General features: G+C 40.2%; 1 protein-coding gene across 1 annotated transcript in view; it reads right to left on the minus strand.

Moving 5' to 3' along the window:
- Positions 1-2,241: 2,241 nt before the first annotated feature.
- The window catches only part of swap70b (switching B cell complex subunit SWAP70b), a 35,860-nt gene continuing 19,733 nt past the window's right edge, over positions 2,242-18,368 (minus strand). The window contains exons 5-12 of the mRNA XM_034149242.1: positions 18,087-18,233; positions 17,251-17,359; positions 16,396-16,577; positions 10,580-10,687; positions 8,675-8,841; positions 6,361-6,559; positions 4,693-4,789; positions 2,242-2,830 (exon numbers count right to left, since the gene is read on the minus strand). Of these exons, the coding sequence (XP_034005133.1) occupies positions 2,712-2,830; positions 4,693-4,789; positions 6,361-6,559; positions 8,675-8,841; positions 10,580-10,687; positions 16,396-16,577; positions 17,251-17,359; positions 18,087-18,233 (1,128 nt within the window). The 3' untranslated portion in view covers positions 2,242-2,711. The remainder of the gene's footprint in view (positions 2,831-4,692; positions 4,790-6,360; positions 6,560-8,674; positions 8,842-10,579; positions 10,688-16,395; positions 16,578-17,250; positions 17,360-18,086; positions 18,234-18,368) is intronic.

Consider the following 18,368-nt stretch of genomic DNA (forward strand, 5'->3'; position numbering starts at 1 on the left):
GTACAGATCATGTATGTCATCTTATCACAATTTACTTCTATATAAAAGACCTAGAAATACCCTAAATTCAAAATTCAAAAGGACAACAGTAATGTTTGGGTAGTATGAGTTTTTAGTGTTCTATCTATCATCTGTTTTATCCACTTAATCAGTTGCTCTTTCGTAGTCTTCGTTGCTATTTTGGGAGTAATGACAATTTTTCCCACTTTTTCTCCATCTGGTTTTTCTTGCAATCTTAAAAGAAATGCAGTTTTATGATTATTTAAAATGTCCATTATGTACAATTCCTCTACATACCACTGTACCTTTTTTAACATCCATCTTCAATATTTTGACTGAATACCTATTCCTTGTTTGTACATTTCCTTCATAATAATTACAAAGCACTAATAGATAATCATAAAGGGCATATACATATCATATTGTAGTGTCTTTTGTATAATGTTTGTGCACCATTTTCTAGAACGTTAATATTTAAAAGGTCAAATCCAAAATATTTTTAAGTTGTAGACAAAATACATTGAATACAGAACACCAGTTATTCCAGATGTATTTAATCCATAGTTCAGTCTTTCAGGCTTTTTACATATATACAAAAACATAAAATAGAAATCAATGAGTCATGATAGTATCAAAGGCACTGATGGGTACAGTACAACAACAACAACACAAATGTTCAGCGGTTAGCATTCTTGTTTGGAGTGTGATTTTGGCTAAGTGCCGTGTTTCTGACAGTGTTTACAAGCAGGAAATGTTTAAGAGCTAATTCTTCAGACAGATACCAATCTAGGTCAGACTAACTGGAGAAAAAAAAAGCTCTTTCCTGATGAGAAAAATATTTAGTGAATCGTAATGTACATTTTATTTCAATTTAGGATGTTTCTTTAGAAGACAACTTGACCTGTCATCCTGATGCTGCCCTCATACAACATTTCATTACCGTAGTAAGCAAAACACTTTCTATGTACAAAAATCCCTTATTTTCCATGTTAATATGATCATAAAAACTCAAGATACCACAGGAAAGAGAACAGTTTGTTGCAGTTTTAGAAGATCACACTAATTTAAAGATAGCATTCCTTGATAGTTGCGGATAAACATCTCTTCACCTAACTTTGAACGAGTCCCCTTAAAGGTAGTGCATTTCAAACGTGGTCCAACTTGGTAAAACCATGCGTGGACAGCCGAAAATACTTCAGGTCAGGCCAGACGTCTGAGTGACAACTTGTCATCGGATCTCCCTTCCCCGCTCTACATGTAAATAAACATGTACATCTCTGTTTGCATGTACAAAATACATAATCAAGTATGTTTTTGTTATTGGTGTGTGTATTTACATTTCAGTTGTTACTCTCACACAGATCATACGTTATAGAAAACATGCGGCCCACAGACTTTGTGGCGCTTGGTTTACTTTTCTCAGCCCCTGAAGTAGATGTAAATGTCTTTCAAAATGTATCTGGTAGAGGTACATTGTATTCTACTGTTATGCTACGACTGATTTGTCATTGGCACTAAGTAAATGTTGAATCAATGCTCAACTGTTAAAACATTTTAGAGGGCCTGCACAAGCCCAATCCTGTTATATTTAGCCGCTTTCACACAAAGTACTTTGCCGTACTTAGTTCCCAGCACTTAGTTCCCCCATGGAACTAAAGAGTAAATCGCGTTCACACCGGAATAAGTCCCTGAGGGAAGATTACGCAAACAAAGCCATTGACGTCACTTCTTCTTCCTCTGCTTTGGGTTTACTGGCAGGCCGCAAACCACTTCACGGCGTATACTGCCACCCGAAGTCCCCGGCCGGAAGTCCCCGGAGTTGGGGACTGGCTTCAGTAGAAGCTGCTGGGACTCCCAGCAGCTTCTACTGAAGCCTTCCGAGTAAATCGCCAGAACGCCGACACCTCCTCATCTCCACCGCTCCCATGTTTTCTTTTGTGTTGCCATAAGTTATTCTCTCTCCGTTGGTGCGCGGGGCGAATGCTAATGCTAATAATGCTAATGCCAGCAAATACAATGGCGGCTTCACAAAACTTTTCAGAGTTTTACGGGGCGTGGTTTGCAATTCGCCCAGCCAATCAAAAAGTTCTCATGAACTAAGTACTCTTTTTGGTGTGAACGCAAAATCCCAGGAACTATCGGAACTAAAAGGGAAAAGTACTCCGGTGTGAAAGCACCTTTTGTTATCTGTGGTGGTTGTTAGGGTTACAAATCAGTTAATGACCCAACACTTTGCCAATGTGCTCTTCAAACTTTATAAATATCTTACATCCTGTAGTTCCCACTCAGTGGACTTCAAACACACTACCACTTTACATTGTAAGCTGCTCAATTATAAAAGACCAAGCAACTGGCATGGCGATCAATACATTTGACAACAAAGCTAAAAAGGGAGCTTTCATATTGTGAAAATGTGACTTGACTTTCTGTTTTGCTCCTTTAATTTAATGTACGACAGACTTGTTCAAAAGCATGTGCTGGTTCTCAGTAAAGATTATAAAAGGGATAAAGTAATGCATTACTGAATGCCCCCTAATCATAAAATGCCTCGTATCACCTTGGTAAATCTTGAATTTGGATTCCACTTAAAACCCAGTTATCAGAGAACTCTGTCTTCCAGTCGTTACTTAAACACATTGTATCACAGACCGTATATCCCAGCAGCCCTCTCTTCTTCTCTTGTGATTATTAGACATGTTTGCAGTCCGGCTCTACTGGGCCTGGGTCTCCTCGTTCTTCGTCTCCTGCCATTTCTTCTTCCTATGACTGAACTCTGCGTCAGAAAAGGCTGCGGGGCCCCAGTTGGTGATCATCTGATGCCCCTTGGAACCTGAAGGGAAAGGTAGGAGTATTTTATTATGGGCAAATACAGCAATCAGGCAGTCTCTGGCTGATGTTGTGTCAGCAAAAATCGAATGTCACATGACTCTTTTTACATCATTGCACGGGTGTCTGCAAAAAAAAGTCAGCTACAAAGAAAGCATCCCATTTTGCATATGTTGCAAAATAAAAGTTGTATATGGAAAATATTCAAAAGTGATAGTACTTGTGATAAATAAACAGATATTAAAGTGTACTCAGATTCAGTTTTTCGGTACTGCTGAAATGTATTACTTGTTGAAATTAACACAAAAGACAGCAATAAAAACAGAATGATAGTAAAATGTTGAATTGCAAAACGCACATTTTTTTTACTGCCATCTTAAAAACAACTAAAATGTCCAGAGGGAAATAACCCAGAGTTTCGCTGTGTGTTTATTGCGTAAGTTGATAACACAAAATATGATGTTGTGCAACGCTAGCGGCCATCTCTGTAACAGAACACACTTGTTGTGTACAGCTGATTTTAGTTTTAATATCCGTGCGCACCTTATAATTAATTTCCCACACTTTCACATACGGCTCTTTCTATTTTAATGGGAGATCATTTTGCTAATGTTTATATTAATGCAGAACTATTTAGTGATCTCTTTAAAAAGGTCAGCCTCTTATTATTAAACAACATTTAAAGATACAGATATTCCTGAAAAACGAATTGGGAGCGCTATCACTCGCTCATTCACAAACATTACATTACAGTTATGATTTTATCTTTAATGTTATCTTAACTGCACTTTAGCCTCTTGGGTTTCAACTGAATATGATTAAGTGTGAAAAAGTGCAGCCGTTTGAAACACATAAACCATCGTCACCAAAAGAGATTGGAGTGATATGGATATTTTGTCTATTAAAGTCGTCATTTTTACTTTGTAGTAAACAACATTCTTAATATGAAGCCTCCAGCCAAAGGTGGATATCTTACTGTTATAGTTTTTCCCTCAATCATTTTTATATGTTTGTTTGCTCGGTACATCGTTGGCTGAGAGAGTATGACAAAATAGTCTCAGCTTGTTTTTTCTCTGAATCTACCAATAAACTCTATTGGGACATTAGAGGGATGAAGGCGCCATTAAATTGATTCATGGCAGGAGTTTGTAGCTTTGAGGAAAAAACAATTCAAGCAGATATGTACACATGTTGCTCTCTAACTCTCAGTTTAAACGCTTGTCATAAAACAATTATTTCATTGTAACAACTTCAGTGCTATGCATAAAGCAAACAGCCCCACAGAGCAAGAGGAAACCATCAAAGCCGCCCGAAGCTGCCCAGTGATACTGAAATGTTATCATGACCTGGTAGTAATAATAATAATAATAATAATTTAATTTTTTCTTACACAGACGCAGCTCAAAGTGCTTTAGCAATATGGCACACAACACAATATAAACAGAAAACAAGATATTCAATTCAGGTCAAACATAAAAAATAAGAAAGACATAACGCAAAATGAATAAATACTATAAAATAATAAAACAGTATGATTGACACCATTTGTGTGAAAGTGTCTTGGTCACATATCTAGACATGGGATCGTATTAAACTGCCATTTAATTTACATTAAGAGGGTCATGGCTATGCTTGTGCTGCAGGCAAATACCGTGAATGGATGGAAACAATAGTGGGCAAATAATATTATTAAAAATGATGTTTGATATGATGAAAACCTTAAGCAGTATAGCTTCAACCTTGTTCTCACCCTGGAATCCAGTCTTACCCATCAAAGATGTCTCTACTCTCAAGGTGTTACACTAAGCTTGGTCCTCACAAAGACAGAAGAACCATCAAACAGTCATTTGGTGCTGCTGATGTTACCTGGTTGGATGAGCCGTAGCATGCCCTCTTGTTCGGCCACCTTGTGCTTCCAGGTCTTTGTGTTGTTGGCTGCGTCTTCCAGCTTCCTCATCACCGCCTGGCTCACACGAGAAAACAGAGACAAAGTTATAAACAGGTCATAAAATTATATATTTTTTCAGCATATCTTGGAGCACTGTATCAACAAATAACCTGTATAATGTGTCTCGCATGACTTTCTCATTAGCTGCCTCCCATCCAGCAGTCATAAACTCACACCATGAGGTAAAAGAAGGCACTAAACTACTAAAGAACTGACGTCTTCAGACAGATAAAGACAATGGGTGTTTCTCAATCTCGAGTAAAGCTGCTTCAGAGCCACTATTTCAAGCATACTACGTCATCGAGTGCCGCCGAAGTACTGTTCCAATCTCCAGCATACTTGGAAATCTACCGAGCCCGGCGTACTCCGTTTGGAGAAATATCGAGGCTGCACATGAGTAGACTCCGCGGTCTTAAAATCCCCACAATGCTTTGCGCACGGACCAATTTCCCCAAATCTGTGGCGGAAGATGTAAGGCGGGGCCTCTCATATGACGCACACCTGCACACTTGCTAGCGTGTTCCACACTTCGTTTTTCCGAATGCCAGGAAGTATTCTTGACTCGCTTCTGAAGCAAGATGCTCGGCAGACATGTGCTACCAAGCAAGTGTACTCGCGATTGAGAAACATCCAATATGTTAATAATTTACACTGAGAAATATATTTACCTGCTATAAAAGTTAGTTTGTGTGTATAACTTCTATCACTGTAACAACAGCTATAAACAGTGTGAGAACAACACATTGTTGTTCATTATAGCTCGATGTAGAATAGAATAGAATTGGGAGGGATGAAACCCTCTTTAATGGTCACACATGCAGAGCACACAGCACACAGTGAAATGTGTTCTCTGCTTTTAACCCATCCTAGTACAAGGAGTCCAGTACTAGGAGCAGTGGGCAGCTATTGTACAGCGCCCGGGGAGCAATGGGGGGGAAGGGGGGTGTCCGGTGTCTTGCTCAAGGGCACCACGGCAGGGCAGGAGGTGAACTGGGACCCCTCCAAGTAGCAGTCCACACTCCATATTTTAGGTCTGGTCGGGGACTTGAACCGGCGACCCTACAGCTCCCAGTCCAAGCCCCTACTGACTGAGCCACTGCCGTAATCTATAGGTATTCAAATTAGTATAACTGCAGAACATTAAACACAATCTACAATCTTGGCTTTTTCTCAAAAATAAATAAATCGTACTTTTAGGGTGGTCCTTTGAGTGTGGTGCATTTTGGATTTGGCATTTAATGAAAATAGTTTGGGGGGGTTTTCACTCAATGTGATGTTTGTACCAAACAATCCTACACAGTCACCCCTGGTATACATTCTACAAATGGTAGATTACTAAAATGAATAAAGCCTACTAATGCAACTGTGCAGAAACAAACAAAATGAAACACATCAAAAAGCTGCACAGCATTTATGAATCAATACTATGAATGAAGCTTCAAACTTTTTAATGCAGCTCTACTAAATAACTATTGTTCTCCAAATAAGTAACTGATGGGTGGGGAGGAACTGCTCATAACTTTTTTTCTGTCTGCTATTTCCTGCAGTTTCCTACTGAGCCATAGTGTAATCCACATCTCTCTGACCTGGTACTGCTCCAGCGCGCCCTGCCTGTCCTCCTCCAGCTGATCCAGCTGCTTCATGGCCGCCTGCAGCGCGTTCTCTTTGATCAGACGCTCCCTCTCCAGCTCCTGCTTCTCAGCCTTCGTCTCTGCGATGGCGCGCTGCTGCTGCAGGTGAAACTCCTCCAGCTCCGCCCTCTTTACGGCCTCCTCCTCCAGCAACCTGCTCCACACACACATTAAACATTGGTCAGTATATAAGTTATGTACGAATAAGCCTCTTGTTTCCAGCTGAGCCCTGCAGTGTCACATTAAACACTTTCTAAGGCATATTATAACCTAAACTGAGCACAATGTGTGCATGCATGCACTTAGAACAGAAAACAAACCTTTTAGAAAATAAAGATTAATTGTGCAAATTTTTATATATTTTTTTCTAAATGTATCTTGCCTACATTTTGCAATACTTGCTTTTATTTTTATTTATTTTTATTTATTTGTTGTCTTAATATGTCTACAGTATGCACCAATACAATGCATCACATTTGTCCTATGTGAAACGTTCATAATCAACTGGATCCTGATCATAGTTTGTAGGTATTAGTTGCTATACATTAGCAACATTTGCAATTCCATCATCAATATATACTCTTATGTATTTTTAACTAAAGTGTTGGAAATGTTCTAACCATTTCTCATAGGTTATAAAAGTTTAAAGTAATGAATGCACAAAACAATGTCAACGGATCTTAATCTAAAATATGTGAAACAGGATGTAACAAAGTTTCCTCAGTCTAAAAGAAATTAAGCAACTTGCATATAAATCAACAGAAAGGTGGAGGGTGTTGTTCGTCAGCAGGTGGCGCTGTAGTGCAATTATGAACTAAATTGTTGGATAAATGTAACTTGCATTGTTTATATTCTTCAGACATTATATACAGAAGGCAGTCGAAGATTTGATGAAACCAAAATTAGATCACTGTTGTGTAATAATGTGAAAAATGTGGCTGAAGACTCCCATTTGGAAGTTGCATATTGCACACAGGACCCAGTGGTGACAAAATACTCCAAGTTTCCTTTGGCATTATAATGATTTACACATTACTGTGAAATAAAGGTTGCTAAACCGTTTCCTACATTTCTACACACAAGTAACTGAACTTTACCCTTTCCTCTGATATGAATAACAGCAGTACATGGCTGACTATCTAATGATTAAAAACTGATAGCTGTCTTTGTGACACAGCGGTTTAATTTTAACAGTGTGGTCAGTATGCTGCTGACATGCTCACTACTGGTTAGTCAAACGTGAGGTGGAAAGTAAATGTCAGCAGAGAGGAAGGAAGGAGGAGGGAGGAGGGGAGAGGGAAGTACAATGTCTGGCTGTGTGAGAAAGAGAGGAGCAGAATCAGTCCATGTGATTTAGGTTAAAGGGGACCTATCATGCAAAATGCACTTTTGTACGTCTTTTATACATGAATATGTGTCCCCGGTGTTCCAGGGAACTCACCAAGTGTCAGAAAACACAACCCTCTCTATTTTCCTCCATACCCAAATCTCTAAAAAAGGGGCTGCAACGGATCTGATAAAAACTGATCCAGATTTGAACACTGTCCTGACGTCAGGACGGTGGCGCTACGGCTATTGGGCCAACTCGAAAGCGCTGGAGACGCTGTAGTACATATGCCAGGCCAGTAGATGGTGCTGTTCTCACAGAATCTGCCCTTGCTAAAACAGGGATAAAAAAGTGCAAATTGAGCAAAATGAGGCATGGCTAAAATGCATGATCCGTTTGGTATTTTGAAAAAAAAATATATAAATATGCCTTATATAGGTATGGTCCTACACTATATTATTCAAATCTGAGGTGGACAACTTCAACCACCTGGTAAAAGAAGGCAACTAGCATTCATACGACTGATGGTTTTGTTTGTGCTTGTGAACGAACACACTTTTATGAGGGCTGTTTGGTTATATGATGCATTTTATGATGGCCAGTTATGATGTTAAGTGAGTTCAATGTAGGGTTGCAACCAACGATTCTCATGAATGATCCCTTAGTCACTCCATGTTTCTCTGGATACATTCTTTGGTCTATGAATAGGGAGAAACGTCCATCCCAGATTCTCAAAGTTGACAGTGACGTTTTTGAATGTAATAAGGAAATTCCCTTATTTCAAAACCGCATTTTTGACTGACCGTGCCTGCAGCCTGTGGACGGCCTCCTCGTTAAAACAACCCCTGATATTTTTGCTTAGTTGCAGAATAACTTTGTGCACAGGCAGTTCTATCAACGGACTCTAATAATAATAACTCTCTCTCCTCCCTGTTGACTGACCGTGCCTGCAGCCTGCGGACAGCCTCCTCGTCCTGCCGTGCTCTCCTCTCGTCCTCCAGAGCGTCCTCCAGCTGGCGGTACATGCCCTCCATCTCTTTGACCCGCTGCAGGTACTGCTCCAGCTCCTCGGACTTCTGCGCCACCTGCTCCTCCATCTGCTGCCGGACCTGTGGAAACACGACAAACACATGAGGAGGTCAGTGTCAACACTCCTGACTTTTGTTTAACGAGTAGTCCATAAGGAATACATACCTTCCCCTCCCAGTGATGGGTTCAGGCCTAAGTTAGGTAATAGACGTGTTCTCTGTGCACTCAAAAGTGTTCTGGCCTGTGATTTATCAGCATATCGCTTGAATCTTGACTGGACTGACTTTTATGCTACTCACAGAGATCAACGTTTACTTTAGCAGTTATTTGAATTATAAATGTATATTTTAGTTACTTATTATCAACTAAAAGTATCAAATATTGACTACCTTCAGCTTCTAAAAGGTGGATTTAGCTTTTTGTCATTTAATTTTACTGCAATTTGAGTTATCTATAGCTTTTCAACTTGTTTTTTCGTTCCAGATGAATATTTGTAATGGCCATTTTTTTTACAATTAGTTCATTTTTAATATTTAACTAATCTTTTTCTAATGAAAACAATAATTTGATTTAAATCTATATACAGTATGTTAAACCCTCTCAAAGTTAGATTTAGTGCATTGCATACATTCATGTAACACTTTCACTCATAAAAGTAAAAGTGTTGAAGTTGTGACTTCCTGATTTTTTTTTACACAGGAACGCAAACGAACCGAATTTGATATCAAAAAAGTATTCCGTTCACACGAATTCGGCTCAATAAACGTGTCCCTTCACACGAGACCGCTCGACCCGCTGGAGACGCTGTAGTACATATGCCGGGCCTGTAAGTGGCGCTGTACTTCCGCCACAAAATACACCAAAAGCAGCGAAGAAGACCCCCGAGCATGGTTGCCATGGTTGCCCTTCTGTTTATTCTCCGCGGTGGATTTAGCAACATGTAGTTCATGTAATTCTCCATGTCCACTTGTTGCTGATGGTTGTGGTAGAGGAGCTGTAGATTTTGCACTAACATCTGTAGCATGGTCAGTAGCTACTGACCATGCTACAGCAGTGAGCAGCAGAGGTGTTCTCGTGTAAACAGCACATCAGAGTGCACTGAGCATGTCGATATGTTATCAGTAGAGGCAGTCGGGCGCAGTATAGATGCTTTTATTGTGGTGACATTTACCAAATGTACCCTACAGCAACAAGTATGTGTCTCTAACATGTGCAGTGAGATCATCAACACTAGCTGAAATAAAGTGTTACGTTTCCGCTTCCCTCTAAGCTGTTTTGTGACTTTGAGGGATAGTTTGAATTGTAAAAGTGGGGTTGAAAGAGGAATCATAGTCAGCCCTCAGTTTGGAGTAACAGACAGAAGCATGAAAGCAAAGCATTGATGTGCAGTAAGAACATATACCTAACCAGCTAAACGAAAGGCCTACCTAATGAAATCATTATCTGTTTAAGAGATCGCTATATTTAGAAAACTCTCATCCGTTTACCGTGCCATCAGAGAGCACTTCTGACAGGAAACTGCAGCAGTTATATCCATCTATACTCTCTTCAAACTCCATTGACAAAAACAGTTATTTCACCTTCGAAGAATAGGGATGTCGCTGGTCTAACTTTGACACAATTGTTTATTTAGTTTGTGTATGTTTTGTTCTGATTCAACAATACCACTCAACTCAACTTTTCTCCTGAGTATCTTTTTTACATTAAAACATCTGTAATGTACTAATGAAAGCACCTTACATCTAAAAGAGGAAGTTGTATTTAAGTTGCTCTTGTTCTGACGTAATTAATCTGTGAAAGATGCACATGGTCACGTACTATTTTCTCTCTCTCTATGTCCACGATGTAGCGGTCCTGGAGTTCAGTCTGAGTCTGAAAACGCTTTTGTTCTTCTTCTGCTGCTTTAGCCGCCGCCTCCTCCAGAGCCTGGCAAAAAGAAAAACAGACATTAGTCAACAAAAATGTCAGATAGATAAATAACCTTTTACAAAACCACCTTCTCTGTTTTTCAACCTTAAAGGGGACCTATCATGCAACATCCACTTGTTCATGTCTTTTCTACATCAACATGTGTCCCCTCTTCTTCATGTCTCTTCTACATCACCATGTGTCCCCTCTGTGTAAAGAGATTCTGAAAGCTTCAGGAACAAAGATTCTCTCTCTTTTTCTCCTGATCCATTTATATAAAAACCTGTCTGAAAATGAGCTGATCAGATTTTGGCCACTTTATGATGTCATAACGATTTTTACACTATCCATTTCAGTTTAAAGGTCAAAAAGCAAGTTGTTTTCCACACATTATCAACAGAAGTGAATGCATTACCTCTAAATAGTCATTTGAAAGTAATAACTTTATTTAACAAATAGAGAGGTGTAGGCTCCAAAGAGGAATTGAGAGTAAAGTAGAGCCCACTACTCGAATATGTCCTGCTAAGAAATGCAGATATCACCAGAGCAATATTATGTGAATTAGGTGTATTATAACATGGAATTGACTCGATCTACTGGCTTAATTTGCTTAGATTAACTTTTGATAAAAGCTTAAATTATGCGAGATTTCAATCATAGGCACAATGAGTAGGATTTGGGTGAGGTTTGTAAACCAATATACAAAGTTGGATCCCGCTCAACAAGTGCTCAACAGATTCACTTTTCTTTTGGAACAAGCTATGCCTGCTTCGCATTTCATTTCCATTTTAGTAGCTTCATTTACATGCTGTACGCGCTTACGATCTGGAACCTGATCCAGACCGGATTTACAAAAGGTTGACGCCTAAAAACTCAGAATACAATTAAAGAAAAACAAATCCAGGCAGTCTATTCTCTTCTTATCAATAAAAAAAACTACTATAAAAAGTGAGAGACAGGAATGATGTTTGAGTTAAACAGCTGTCTTGTCAGATGTTTCTAGGCTCCTTGTACTTTAACATTTTTATAAAGAAGTCTCCATGTCTCTAGTTTTGTACATTCAAGTAGATGTCACAAGAACAATTATATTTAAGTGGTGCGAGTGGTTTAAGCAGTAACCTCATGTTAACTCGTGTCACCCAGCTGTGACTACATATAGCAGCACAGTGCAAGAGCCGCTGTGTGTGTGTGTGTGTGTGTGTGTGTGTGTGTGTGTGTGTGTGTGTGTGTGTGTGTGTGTGTGTGTGTGTGTGTGTGTGTGTGTGTGTGTGTGTGTGTGTGTGTGTGTGTGTGTGTGTGTGTGTGTGTGTGTGTGTGTGTGTGTGTGTGTGTATTGTGCATTCATGCAGCCATCTATGCAAAACTTTCACCTCAATGGCAGATTGTTGTGCATTCAATGGACAGCAGAGACGTCCCACACAATGACAAACTGTTGTTCTCTGTGTTGCACAACTACGACGTGAACTAGTTTGACCGACTGTTGCGCATCACTCTCTCTGCTGATGGAGTGCTGCTGCTCAAAACTCTCTCTGCTGAGTTATGGTGACAGTGTTTTTATGACTTCACGCCGGCTATACTTAGATATCGCTATTTAGACTTTGGTGGTCAAAGGTCAAGCTCTCTGTGACCTCACAAAGCATGGTTTGGCCATTACTCAATCATTAGTTTCCTAATTATAACGTCACACAAATGTCTAATAAAATAAAATAAAAAGTGATGACATCGTGGATAGACATGAATGTGAACAAAATGTTGGCTGGTTGGTAAAGGCATTCAATACTGTGCAATACAAACACTCGTGTGCAATATACACTTATGTGCAATTTAAAAAATGTCTTACTTACTTCAATACTTTGTGCATTCACTTATGTATTTTTAGGATACTGCTACTTATTTTATACCACGGTGTACTGTATATGTTTCCAGTTTTTTTATTATATATTTATTTATGACTTGTGCTTTCCTTTATCTAATATATAAGTCAAACTGTATATGGAGCTTTTGTTTATCTGCACTGTATCTTTGCTTCTGTAGTTCTGGAGCAGGCAGAAGTATTGAAATGGAAATGAGTCATTAAATCTCTTCACTGGAACTGAAAAGGAGGCTTGTGTACCAGGTTCCACAGTTGTTGAGAATTATGAATCAGTTTTATGTTTTAATATATACAGTTTAATGCACCTTGTCTACGCAAAAATGTGCAATTATCACAACCAAAAAGCACCCTACAAAAAAACACTGCTTTAGTATTTACTATAAGGCTGCAACAGATTTAGTAATTGCTTCACACACATGTAAAGTATGTTTCAACCGACTGTATGACTTCCTGTTAATTTCACAGCGTTACCAGGAAGCGGCCATTAGTCACCAGTATTTGTGGAATCCACACAATCACAGGTGGTCAGACGCAGAGTCAACAGACAGAGTGACTCAGGTTCAGGGAGATTTACTGGAAAATCCTGTTTAAAGTGGCCCCTCGCCTGCTTCCTGGTTCAATACACATTCCCTGTGCAGCGGCTGGGGACAGAGCAGGGGGGGGGGGGCTTTTATTGGTATTCATGAGCTGTGAGTTTCAGAGGAGACCCTCCATGGTTTCGAGGGGACTATACTTTATTTATTGTGTGAACAGTGTGTTCATAAAAAGGAAAATACTCAATTTAAGTTCAAGTATTTTAAAAGTTTCCTTGTGTAGAATACTTACAGGAGTATAAAATGACAGTGGATGAATTTAAAGTACACATTTTCATTTCACAGGCATACATACAGTACACTTCTGTACTTATGACTCCATGGTATTTAATGCTTTAATTACTTTGCAGATTATTTATACAAAATATATTCAACAAATAAATGAGTGTGTGTTTAATAACTGCAGGAAGCCTCCCAGCAGTACACAAAGTAATTAACATGGGCTCCGACCCGACACTGCTCCCCAGGCGCCGAATATACCGGCTGCTCCAGACACTAGGACGGGTCGAATACAGAATCCTAATCTTACTCTGGGGGACAGATAATGGTTTTCTGACGATCAAATGGCATTTCTACTGTTTTGATACTACTTTTGCTAAGAATTTGAATGGAGGATTCGACCTGTTTCTGAGTTTTGTTAATTCTACTTTTAATTAACAAAAAGATCAGAATCCTCCACGACTGACATTATCCCATGAAGGATCAAGGGAACACATTGTAGGCAAACGAAATGCAGTTGTACTCCTGACAAAAATCAATAGAACATTCCTTTTTGCCTCCGAATTATGAATGTGAATATTTATGTGCATATATGTGCAATATGTGCAATATGTGAATGCCGTTAATAACTGTGATATATATACCTGGCTGCTAAATCCTAAGAACTGTTACAGGATGTGTATCTTTTTAAATTATGTAACTTTTTATTTTTTATTATATTTTGTATTATATCATAGTACTTTTTTTTAATGCATGTCACATATTTAACATATGTAACATTAAGCTGTCTGTGGGACTAATAAAGGTATTCTGATTTTATTTATATTGTATTATTTATTTATAGCTCACTTTAAGGGGGATGCTTGATGGGGAACGTCTCTTCTGCTTCCCTTTTTTAAAGCTTCCGTTTCTTTATTTTTGTTATTTCCTATTTTTAAACGTGCAGGTTAAGACATTTCCCCCGGCTCTATTTACAAGCAAATTCCATTAAACTACTTTGTGGATTTTCCTATTTTTTCTTCATTTGCTGAAGGTATCTATAGATAAAAATGTAGGTGTAACCACCACAGAAATGACCCCCTTACCCAGCCCCATTATGTATTTCTTATACCTAAAATGACCCTAGTACGGCTATACATGTAGATCACAGTTTACACAGCATGCTGATCTCTGAAACTCAAACTAGAGGGATGGAATTCTGTCTTAAGGTCCTTACACACCAAGCCGATTTCGGCCGTCGATAGATGTCGGGCCGTCGATGAGCGCCCTGTCGACGGTGCGGGACACACCAAGACACACCAATCTGAGTAGGGCGACAGGACGCTCATCGACGGCCCGACATCTATCGACGGCCGATTTGAGCGTCCTGCACCGTCGTGTCTTTTCGGCCGTGCCGACACCTTCCGCCGCCGATTCGACATGTTCAATCGGGAGGCTGTCGGCTAAAGGCTGTCGGCCAAAGAAATCACTCTGATTGGCTGTTCAGCTTAGCGAATCAGTGCATGAGAAGCGAAACGGAAGTGAGGAACCCAAACAAACTATTAAGAAGGCAAATCTGAGATTTCATTTAACTCCAGCTCTCGACACAGGTTGGGGAAAGCCCCATGAGCTTCTCGCTGTAGAGTGGAAATGGAACGCACACGCTATTTGTTGTTTGTTTATATCACGCAGTCTGTTCTTCTTCTCTCGGTTATCACGCAGTCTGTCTTCCGGTTGTTGCCTCTTTTGAATGACGAATACACACTACCGCCGCCTGCTGGTAAGGAGAGTTATTGCCACTCACGCATGCGCAGTGCGTACGTGCTTCTTGGCCGTCGGCTGAAGTCTTTGCGGTGTGTTCCAGTGCGACTGTTGGCCAAGACGCAGGAGACGTGAGGCGACACAACAGTCGGGGTCCGTCGGGACGTGTTCTTTTGTGCCAGTTTGGTGTGCAGGCCCCTTTATATGCAGATCATTTCTTTGGTGGCACCTTGAAGCTTTTTTGACAATCTCCTGGAATGTTTCCTTTTTTATATACATTCACATTATAATTTTTGTAATTTGGATTGTCTGTGTTGTTTTTTAATCTGTACACATGTCATCTATTGCAGGTATGTGTGTCCTGGTAGAGGGTTCCTCCTATGTTACTCTAGGAGAGGTTTCTTGACTTTATTCACTAATCATTTTTTACACTGCGAGGGTTTAAGGACAGATGGTGTCACATGTCAAGCTCCCTGAGACTTATGGGTAATGTATGGTATTGGGCTATATAAATAGAATGTGATTGATGCAATACACCGTCATCATGGATACCTGCTTCTGCTTTCAAATAAACTCACTGAACTTTTTTAGATTCAGGATACAACAAAAGGAACTGATCTCTCCCCAGAGGTTTCCTGAACAGACGAGGTTCACAGAGGGAACCTTTAAAGGGGACCTATCATGCAAAATGCACTTGTTGATGTCTTTTATACATAAAGATTTGTCCCCGGTGTGTCGGGGAACTCTCGCAGCGTCAGAAAATAAAACCCTCTCTCTTTTCCTCCGTACCCAAATCTCTAAAAACGGGGCTACCACGGAGCTGATCCAGATTGGCTTCCGATATGACGTAATGTCGGAAATGTGGACGCACGGCCCTATCAGAAAGTTGCTATCGGAAACAATGCCCGACTGTTTTGGACGTAATATGGTCGGTGTTTACATTAGCATCGCTAACACTTAGAGCTAACCTGTACTGGAGAGCATGTGTGTGAAGAAGCAGGAAATAATTTAGATATTTCTGCAGTATTTAGTTTATACGGCATCTGCTGGTAGAATCTCCCGCATGAGCTCAGCCCCCTCCTTTTTTTTTTTTTAAGCTTTATACCCAAAATCAGCACTTTTGAAACAGGAAGTGAAATAGAGGGATATGAGGCATGGCTAGAATGGGTGATCTGATTGATATTTTGAGCAAAACATATCATAGACATGTTTTTTATATATTTTTATATATCTGAGACCTATGCTATTGCCTAAAAATAGCATGATGAGGTGACCTTTAATGTGTGTTTTTCTCTCCTCACCTTCCTCATGTTCTCCAACTCCAGCTGTTTGGCCTCGTTGGCCGTCTGCAGCTCGGACATCCTGAGCTGCAGATCCTCCTGCTCCCCCTGCAGCTTCAGACGAATCTCCCGCCGCTTCTGCCGAGCCTCGCAGTGCGGCGTGGGCCGGCCCTGACGCAGCAGACTCACACAGTTCTGAATGGCTGAGGAGGAGACGTTAGAGACAGGAATGTAACTAATGAAGCTCAGCGCAAGTTCAACCAGGAAGACCGTACCCACTCATTAATTTACTATTTCTATGTTACTACTCTCTCTCCTCTCAATAAGTGATCGGGGGCGTCACTCCCCAGCTTAACCAATCACTTCGCTCTATTCTCACAAGCCTATCATAGCGCTCCGCTAAACCTTTTAAATCTGCTCTCCCCCCTCTGACAGCTGTCATTTCAGGTGACTCGACGCAACCCTCCTCCACCCCTTTTCACCTCCTGTCCCTCCGAATCCAGGGTCAAGCTAAGCCACTCCCCTTCAGACCAAACCCAACCATCCATTCACCACCACTAGTGTCTAGACCCCGGGGGATTTCATCGGATCGGTTCTCCCCTCCCGAATGATACTCCCGCACAACAGGGCCTAATCGCCAAAACTCCATCACATTCATTCATGTGTATTCCTGGCAATAAATATGTATTCTTATATCAAAACCGTCTCTCCTGATTGAAATACAATCAACTAGAAAAATCAAGTTTCAAAGGTTTTAGTGTCATGAAAAACTTGGGTCACAGGTTTTTTTTTTTATGATTGTAGTCAGAACTTCTTGCAGCGTGTAACTGGACAAAATGAGACGTATGAAGAAGTAACCTTGAGTTCACCACTCACCCTGGATCCACTCCTGCTTCTTCTTCTTGTCCGACGCACTGATTTCAAAGCTTTTATTTGACGACTTGATGAGAAAGAGACACTTCTTTCCTTCTTTATCTTGTAACGGCTGCAATAAAAAAAAAAAGGGATTTAACCACCAAAAATACAAAAGCAACAATTACAAGTAAACCCAAATACATATATTCTGTTTCAACTCTGTGTCTATTGCGTTATGTTTTAATCATTGGGACTTTCCGTCTTTTATCTACTGATTTTCTCAGCATGACTGATATAAGACAATCAATCCCTTAAAGGTAGGGTAGGTAAGAATGGAGAAACCAGCTCGAGTGCGCTAGAATCTGAAAGTACGCAGCCGGAAAAAATCTGCCCCTTCCTTCAGACTTCCTTACAGAGCCCCTCCTCCAACACACACGAACGCGCACATGACCAATGAGGGCACGAGATAAGTTTGTGCACGAGATGGAAGGCTGACAGGCAGGTAGGCCATCCAGTTATTTTAGCCGGGCCGGCTCAGATGATTGGTCGTGCTTTTTACAGCGCCCCGGCTTCCACAGATGAATTTTTTTTATGTATTGATTGTCAAAACATTTAATATATTCATTGCTATCGGGATGTTAAGAGCATTCCATGGAATATAACACAAAGTGTTTCTGAAGTGAATTACCTACCCCACCTTTAAGTTGAACAATTGTGTTATGAATTGTGTCAATGCACATTCTACTACTGGCATTAGTTACAGGTAATATTCCTAATATTTTGCTATGTTTGGTGTCAGATATCACTTTAATGCAAGACAGCTATACATTTGTCATTAAAAAGCAGCAGGTCCTTGCCTCCACACTGCAGCATCCGTCCAGTAAAATGTCTCCCTTTTTTTCCGCCAGGTCTTCGCCGACAAAGTAAGAGATGGAGTTGAGCTTCAGCATGAACCAGCGCTCCGTCCAGTTCTTCCTCTTGTGGCCTTTCTTCATCATGTAGCCCTGCAGGAGAAAGGAGGACATGGATCAGGGTAATTTAAAACCAACAAATGAACTGTGTGATACTGAACTATACCTTATTTTAATTTCTCAATAATATATGTTTTCTGTGCTTTAATGCTGTCCTTTAACTCTCAA

This window comes from Trematomus bernacchii, unplaced genomic scaffold, assembly GCF_902827165.1.
Source record: "Trematomus bernacchii unplaced genomic scaffold, fTreBer1.1, whole genome shotgun sequence".
Lineage (NCBI taxonomy): Eukaryota > Metazoa > Chordata > Actinopteri > Perciformes > Nototheniidae > Trematomus > Trematomus bernacchii.